Genomic DNA, 8,359 nt, shown 5'->3' with positions numbered 1-8,359 from the left:
GCTCTAATCGTTGCTTGTTAAAATTTACCCTGAATGTATTGTAGTGAATGTAGTTCATCCCCTCCCCTCGGTGTAGCCACAGTCACTTTGGTGATGGGGTTCAAGTCTCCAACTCTATTTGTATGGATGGAAATTGATTTTGCAGGGTATTGATGAAGTTTGGGAGCATCTTGTAAGTTACGAGTAAGTGATCATTGATTACCAATTCATTCTTCCATATTATAGTAAGACAGTAGGAGCACTTGCACTTGCACTTGTATCGTATGTGTTGAGCACCAGATTGGGAGTAGGCATGCAATGACTCAGGCTCTTTGCATGTTGTATGTATACGCAGATTAACATGCTAAAGTTGAGATGCATGTTGAGGAAGGGCAGTGTGTTAAGGGAGCACCTATGTATGGGCAGTCACTTTTTTAATAACGCAGCATGGTTGGTGTGTAATGGGGTACGCCCATTCAAGAGTGCACAGGGCACTTCTTGGCTGCCCACCTGCTGGGCGGTATTGTGACACCGTTACGCGGTCTGCAAAGGGCCTAAAGACCTGAAGCTGTTCCTACGTGTAAAGCACCTCCTACACGTGTCAGCTGCTTTCTCATTGTGGCAGTGATTCGTGCCAGCAGTGCGCACGAAACGTTGCTGGCTCTCTGATTGATGGATGCCTATGGAATATCACAAATGGCCAGATCCATATCACACAGGCAAGCAGCAAGTGTGAAACAGACAGCGGAATACAGCTCAGGTGGTAGGGGGTCAGGAACATGCTGTGTGTGTGTGTGTGTATGTTTTGCATTTGAGATCCCAAATTTACAAGAGAGCATTAATAACTGGGTCAAGGGTAGTAGCCAGATTGTAAGTAAAACACATTTTACCTGTTTAATTTCACTCCTAGTCAGTTTTGTTAGCTTAGCAATTACATAAATGTGGTTAATTGGCAATTTTATGACATTGTAGGTCGGCGGAAGACTGCCTACAGCCTAAGATTGGATTAAAGCCATGCTGGAGGAGTGGGAAATTAGTAGAATGAGTGGGTTTAAAGCATTTAGCCATCAAGTGCTTGCACAGCATGTGCTGCTGGAGGATCATGTCTTGGTAGAGGACCTAGGAGGGCATGATGGGCAAAGACCCAAGTCCTTATCTGGAGCACAGGTGGATGCATGTAAAGCTACACATGGAGTACAAGTGGATGCATGTAGATGTACTCGAGCAGATTATCACAGGTGGGAGATGCAGAGCTCAGAGCGCGAGTCAGGCTTAACATCGAGTGAATCACTGGAGACAAGAGATTGGGACACACTGAGCTTGGAGGAGGCACTTGCTTCTTTGGATCACATGGTCGAGCACCCTTCAGTGGATGACTTCATCTGCATCATGAAAAAGTGCAGGAAGAGGAAAAATGTAGAACATGCCCAATGCTTGCATGTTCACATGTGCAATCATGGGCTGGAAAATCATATAGCACTTGAGAACCTCCTCGTCCCGATGCTTGCGGAATGTGGAAACATGCCTCAGGCTCGGCAAAGTTTTGACAGGTTGCTGCATCCGAATTCGTATTCATGGACTTCTCTCATACAGGGGTATGTTGAATTGGGGAAATTCCAGCAAGCTTCTGACCTCTTTTTAAAGATGAAAGAGAACTCTGTACATCTTCACATGTATGCACTTCAAGCTCTTCTGAAAGCTTGTTCTAGTTCAAAAAGCATAGAAAGGGGCCAAGAAATACATGTTGAGCTTGCCAAGGCAGGATTTGAAACAGATCCCTTTGTTGGTGCCGCTCTGGTGGATATGTATGCCAAGTGCGGTTCACTCATAGAAGCACTAGATGTCCTTGATTCGATGCAGATTCGGGATGCAGTCATGTGGAATGCATTGATTGCAGGGTATGCTGACCATGGACTTGGTGAGGAGGCTTTAAGATGTTTTGAAGAGATGAAGCTGGAGGTGTCGCCTGATGCTGTGACATTTATCTGCAGCTTGAAAAGTTGTGGCAGCATAGGAGCCATAGATAGTGGATTAGGCATTCATGCTGAAATCATCAAGCTAGGATTTGAAAGTGATTCTTTCATTGGAAATGCTTTGGTGGACATGTATGCCAAGTGTGGCTCACTTGCAGATGCACATGATGTCTTCGACATGCTGCCTGTTCGAGATGTCGTCTCGTGGAATGCACTAATTGCAGTTTATACTGACAATGGGCTCGGAGATGAAGTAGTGGACTGCTTAAGGAAGATGCAAGCTGAGTGTTTGTTTCCCAATATTGTCACGTATGTTTGCATTATGAAAGCCTGTGCTGGCTTAGGGGCCTTAGACAAGTGTCAAAATATACATGGGGAAATTGTCAGAGAGGGTTTTGAAAGGCATCCCTTTGTTGGAAACTCTTTGGTCGACATGTATGCCAAATGTGGCTCACTTGCAGAAGCAAAAGAAGTGTTTGATGAGCTGCCAAGTCGGGATGTGGTCTCGTGGAATGCACTGATTGCAGGGTATGGTGAACACATGTTTGATGAGGAAGGGCTAAACTGTCTGGTGCAAATGCACTCAGAAGGAGTATCTCCAGATGCTGTTACTTTCGTTTGCAGCTTGAAATTTTGTGGAAGCCTAGAAGCCATAGGCAGGGGCCTAGATATTCATTCTATGGTTGTCAAGGAGGGATTTGATCAGAACTTGTTTGTAGGATATGTTTTGCTCGATATGTATGCAGAATGTGGCTGGCTTCTGGAAGCACGTGCGATTTTTGAGAAGCTGGAAGTTCGAAATGTTGTTGCTTGGAATGCATTGAGTGCGGGGTATGCTGAACATGGTTCCGAGGAGGAAACCCTTGAGTGTCTGGAAAAGATGCAACTGGACGGAGTGTCTCCAAATGCTGTCACATACATCTGTAGCTTGAAATGCTGCAATGGCATGAAGTCCATAGGCAAGGGCCAAGAAATACACCTCGAGATTGTTAAAAAGGGACTCGAGATAGACTTAACTGTTGGGAATACTTTGCTTGATATGTATGCAAAATGTGGCTCACTTGAAGCAGCACAAAGAGTGTTTGACAACCTACTTGTTCAAGATGCAGTCTCCTGGAGTGTGCTGATTGCAGGGTATGCTGAACATGGGTTTGGAGAGGAAGCCATGATCTGTGTGGACCAGATGCAACAGGAGGGCTTGCCTATGAATGCTGTCACGCTTGTTGCCAGCTTGAAAGGATGTGCCAGCATTGGATATATAGGTCGAGGCCGTGAAATACACATTGAGATTGCCGAGAAGGGTTTTGAAACTGCCCCTCGTGTGCTAAATAGTTTAGTGCATATGTATGCAAAATGTGGATCACTTGAAGAAGCTGAGTCTGTGTTTTACGAGTTTCCACTCAGAGATGTGCTCTCCTGGGGTGGGTTGATGGCAGCATATGCTGAACATGGGTTTGGTGACAAAGCATTGCTTTGTTTAGAGCAGATGCAGCAAGAGGGCACGTCTCCCAATACTGTCACGTTTGTTCAGAGCTTAAAAGCTTGTGGCAGCTTAGGATTTGTAGCCAGAGGTCAAGATTTACACAGTGAGATCATCATAAAGGGATTGGAAGGAGATTTTTTTGCCGGCAGTGCGTTGGTGGCTATGTATGCCAAATGTGGCTTACTTGCAGAAGCTCAAGAGGTGCTCGTCAAGCTGCTGATCCGAGATGTAGTCCCATGGAATGCACTCATAGCAGGGTATATGGAACATGGGTTTAATGAGGCAGCCTTGAACTGTTTGGAAGAGATGCAACTGGAGGGCATATCTCCTGATGCTGTTACTCTTGTTTTCTGCTTGAAAGCATGTGGCAGCACAGAAGCTCTAGGCAGGGGGCTAGAATTACATGCTGAGATTGCCAAAGAGGGATTCGAAAGGGATCGTTATGTGGGCAGTACTTTGGTAGATATGTATGGAAAATGTGGTTTGCTCGTCGAAGCACAGGAAGTGTTTGACAAGCTGCAGGCTCAATATGTGACCTCTTGGAATGCAATGCCTGCAGAAAATGATTCATGCGAGGAAGCCTTGAGTAGCTTGAAAATGTTGCAACCAGAGTGTGTGCCTCGAAGTTCAGGAGTAAGGAATTCATTGCAGAATGCTCAACATGGGGTTGGCAAAGAATCACTAGACTGTTTTGAGAGGCAGCTAAAGGGGGCCATAGCTCCAGATATAGTTCCCTGGAATGCACTGATGGCAGGATATGCTGAACATGGAGCTGGTGAGGAAGTATTGAAATGTTTGGAAAGGATGCAAGAACAGGATGTCCTTGCAGATTCTGTCACATTTCTTTGCGCTCTGAAAGCTTGCAGCAATGTTGGAGCAACCAGCATGGGAAGAAGGTTACATGCCCAGGTTGTCATACAGGGTTTTGAAAAAGATCCTCGCGTGGAGAATACATTAGTGGATGTGTATGCAAAATGTGGCTTGATTGAAGAAGCACAAGAATTGTTTGATGAAGTGAGGATGCAAAATGGAGTGTCGTGGAATGCATTGATTGCAGGGTATGCCTTTCATGGAGAAAGTAAAACCGTCTTCCACTTGTTAGACAAAATGAGGGAGGAGGGGATACAACCGGACAAGATTACATTGCTTAGTGTTCTGACCGTCTGCAGTCATAGTGGGCTAATGGATGAAGGCCAGAAATACTTTGAGGCTATTAATAAAGAATATGGCATCATTCCCACTCTTGAGCATAGTAGCTGTATGGTTGATTTGTTGGGCCGCGCAGGTCACCTGGAGGAGGCTATGGCGATGATGGAGAAAATGTACTCACAACCTAATGTAGTTGCATGGAATATCTTGCTGAGTGCTTGCAGAAAGTGGGGTGATAAAGCTATTGGTAGAAAAGCATTTGAAAATGTGGTCAGATTGGAAAAGAAACACGCTGCTCCATTCATTTTGATGTCCAACCTCTATACAATTGAAGATGTGGAGGGCACAAAGAACTGTGAGATGATGAGAATGAACATCCAAGGGCAGCCGCCATTTTCTCAGTTCACATCAGAGTGAAGAGCATGAGTGGTGTGCGACTATTCATCAGGCCAATGTCTATGCCTAGGCCTGACCATTGGCATCCTCTTACAAGAGGAGATTATCTCATGAGAAGGATCTTGTAAAAGAGTATCAGGGAGAGAAGAAGCAAGAGGGAAGCATGAGAGAACGAGCGATTAGCATTTATCACACCCAAATCCTAACCTTAAGCATACCACACATGCTAGATTAGAGCTACAAGAGAGAGGGAGAGAGAACACTTCACTTCTATTGCATAAATGGGAGAATATAAGTTACAAACAAGAGAAATTGGCTTTTATAGTTCTAATCCTTTTCTCACTAGGCCGCTCGGGAGTAAGTGACCCGAGGTGCTCGGAACATAGTTACAAGGCTTTTCTTTATGGTTTGGCCAATTAGCTAAGATCCTCTTGTCTGTCCTTTGAAGGTCAAGACTTGGGAGCACCTTTAGGACGTTTTCTTATCAAATAACGAGATTTACAATATAGTATGGGTGTCCATTACATAAGTGTGCATACATACCATAGAAACCTGTTAATCATATGCAGTTAATATACTCCCCTTTCTAAACTCAATCGCATTCTTGTGATTGGTGAAGAAGTGGTCAAAGCACATTGAGAAGTGTCACATTTGGTTAGTTCTTTGGTCTCTCCGGAAATGAGAGGGGATGGGAGGTGGATTAGATGGAAAGTAGTTAGTATCCAGCTAGTCATATGGGCTCTTGTGAATTTTGCTTTCTTGTATGTGTCCAGACAATGGGTCGTACCATTGACAAGACATGTGCCTCTCCATGGTCTCCCCACCAAAGATGTAGTGTCTCTTCGAGTAGCTTTGGTGAGGCATGGGGTCTAGTAACAGGGGAGACTGTTCGGTAATGAGGATGGGATTGGAATATGGAGGGCAGTCGAGGGTGAGGCTGCGTGTATGATTTCCTCTTTTGGACACAAGAAGACTTTGGCTTTTTTGGTATTTACCTCCATGGTGACCGTTCTTTCTTGCTAATTGATTTGGCAGTGAGTGGCATCAATCCATTCTTTCCCAATTATAATCCGGCCTTGGAGTGCTCCTATATCAATGACATGAAATCTGCACTCCAAGTGGTTATTTCCAATGGATATTTTAGGAATGAAATTCCAAACACTCTTTAGACACACATCATGTGAGATTTGAATGTAAGTGCTGGAAGGTGTAAGTTGGGGTTTTTCAAGAGTTTTCCATGCCTCCAAGAATATGAGACTGGTGTGGACCATAAGATATATGTGGGATTGTCACGTTTGTAGACCATTCTCAATCAAGAATCCAATCCATATTCTTGGTGGGTTTTGTTCTTATGAGACAGTTCGAGGGAGGTGGAAGACTTACCAGTTTTTGGGGGTGAAAGAGTACCCTTTGTGGAAGCAGTTGGTGCGGGCATAGGATCGGATACAGTTGATTCCCCTTTGCAAAGGATCATTGTTACCTTTTCCTTGGGAAGCTCAAGGGTAGCTGTGTTGCTAGTTGACTTGATTGTACAGTGGCCGTTTTTGACCCAGCTTCCTCGAAGGATGATTGCTTCTTTGGTCTCACCTGTGGAAACCACATAAAACTTGGAAGCCAATGGATTAGAGACAATATGTACCATTTGTGTAAAAGACCCGAGACTTCATATCCGTTTTCTGCTAGGTAGCTAAATTTTGGCATGAGGGTTATGAAGAGATGGTTTGCTTAGGGAGACCCATGTTTCCCATGGCAAAAGATTGTGGCTAGCTGTTGGAGACAACAAGGCACGCTTCCTTTGCATATTTTTGCCAAAGAAAAAATCTAACCATACTTGAAAGGTTATGGTTTCATGTTGGTGGAGAGCTGTGCTCACACTCGTGGTGTTAAGCGACGAGTGTTCAGGAAACCCTACCCTAACGTGTCATCAAAATTTACCTATCCACCGAGCTCGAGCTAGTAGGCCCAAGAGCTTCACTGTAGCTGCTCATCACCATCATCCTTCTCCACTCGTCACACCAAGGTGGTTGCTCTAATCCAACGGGTGCAAGCTCTCTCGTAAAGATCATGTGGGATCTCCCGCAGAAGAGGATCGCGTTGGTTAGCCTAATCAATCAAGAAAGAGAGAGAGGAAGCAAGAGGGAACAAGTGATTAGCTCACTCCCAAACCCTAACACACCACACATGCTAGATTTGAGTTGCAAGAGAGAGGGAAAGAGAGAACACTCCACTTCTATTGCACAAATAGGAGATGAGTTACAAACAAGAGAAATTGACTTTTATAGTTTCAAGCCTTTTTCCACTAGGCCGCTCGAGAGTAAGTGACCTGAGGCACCCAAAATATAGTTACAAGGCTTTTCTCTATGGTTTGGCCAATTGATAAGATCCTCTTGTATGTCCTTTGAATCTTAATACTTGGGAGCGTCTTTAGGGTGTTTCTCTCATCAAATAACAAGATTCACAAATATAGTGCTGGCGTCCGTTACATAAGTGTGCATACATAGTTGTCATAGGAATGTGTTAACCAATACGTGGTTAACATACTCCCCTTCCTAAAGTCGATCGCGTCCTCGTGATCGGTGAGGGGTTGTCGAGGCATGCGGGGAAGTGTCACACTTGGTTGGTTCTCCTGTCTCTCCAAAAATGAGAGGGGGTGGGAGAGTTAGTATGATGAAAAGAAGTTAGTGAAGTACTGGCGATTAAGCATCCATCTAGGTTGATGGTCTCTTATCAGTTTGCTTTGTTGAATGTGCCCAACAATACTCTTTATTTTATTTTTTATGTTTTTTTTAATCGCCTTTGCGCGGTGGGACATCCTCATTAGAGGAGTCAGAGTACTTGAATGAGTAGACTAGCATGGAATACTTAATGACCAGTATCATATTGGTAGGTGGTATAATTAAAGAGGAGTTAGTAAAATAATGAAATTAGTAAGCAAGTGGCGAGGGGGGAATTCTGGAAGGACAAGAAGACAATATGCATGGAGATTTCTTGCGCTCTGTGATGTTGTATGTTCTTTTTTGCTTTTGGTGCGTTGTCTTATTTTGTCATTGAAGCACTAGGCATGTAGCACATTTATTGGGGTGAAGCGGGGGTGATTAAGAAGATCCACTCGATGGGTCGTACCATTGACAAGGCTTGTGTCAACCATGGTCCCCTCATCCAGAGATGTACCGGGATGGCTCTCGATGATAAAGCTTGGTGCGATGTGTGCATAGAGGACATATCCCAATGAGATTTGCAGGTGTTGTGCATAGGTGAGGGTAGAAGGTGTGCCCGTGGCCTTAATCACCTAGAAACTCTTTTTTTCTTTTTTCTTTTTTGACATGTGTTTATTGGTCAGCACTCCTAAAGAGGGTTTTGTACTGAGTGGCCCATGTGG

The 8,359-nt window shown here is 44.4% G+C and overlaps 1 protein-coding gene across 3 annotated transcripts; it reads left to right on the top strand.

The window, feature by feature from the left end:
* The first annotated feature begins 208 nt into the window (after nt 1–208).
* LOC147613396 (pentatricopeptide repeat-containing protein At2g39620-like) lies at nt 209–5,302 on the top strand. Of its 3 annotated transcripts, none has more exons than XM_086781333.1 (2): nt 209–739; nt 952–5,302. In XM_086781333.1, exon 2 carries the CDS (start codon nt 994–996, stop codon nt 4,999–5,001), a length of 4,008 nt encoding a protein of 1,335 aa, XP_086637459.1. In that variant the 5' UTR covers nt 209–739; nt 952–993; the 3' UTR covers nt 5,002–5,302. The 3 variants fall into 3 exon arrangements, with proteins under 3 accessions (XP_086637459.1, XP_086637460.1, XP_086637458.1); XM_086781334.1 differs by having other exon boundaries at nt 419–698; XM_086781332.1 differs by having other exon boundaries at nt 424–849.
* Nucleotides 5,303–8,359: the final 3,057 nt, after the last annotated feature.

Source organism: Cibotium barometz, chromosome 43, assembly GCF_041138505.1.
Source record: "Cibotium barometz isolate CiBa-2024 chromosome 43, ASM4113850v1, whole genome shotgun sequence".
NCBI classification, from domain to species: domain Eukaryota; kingdom Viridiplantae; phylum Streptophyta; class Polypodiopsida; order Cyatheales; family Cibotiaceae; genus Cibotium; species Cibotium barometz.
The sequence above is the reverse complement of the archived record's forward strand: the minus strand, read 5'-3'. Positions and strand labels throughout refer to the sequence as shown.

Excerpts from the sequence above, each read along its gene's own strand:
- LOC147613396 (XM_086781333.1), top strand. The coding sequence starts at position 994 with ATGCTGGAGGAGTGGGAAATTAGTAGAATGAGTGGGTTTAAAGCATTT.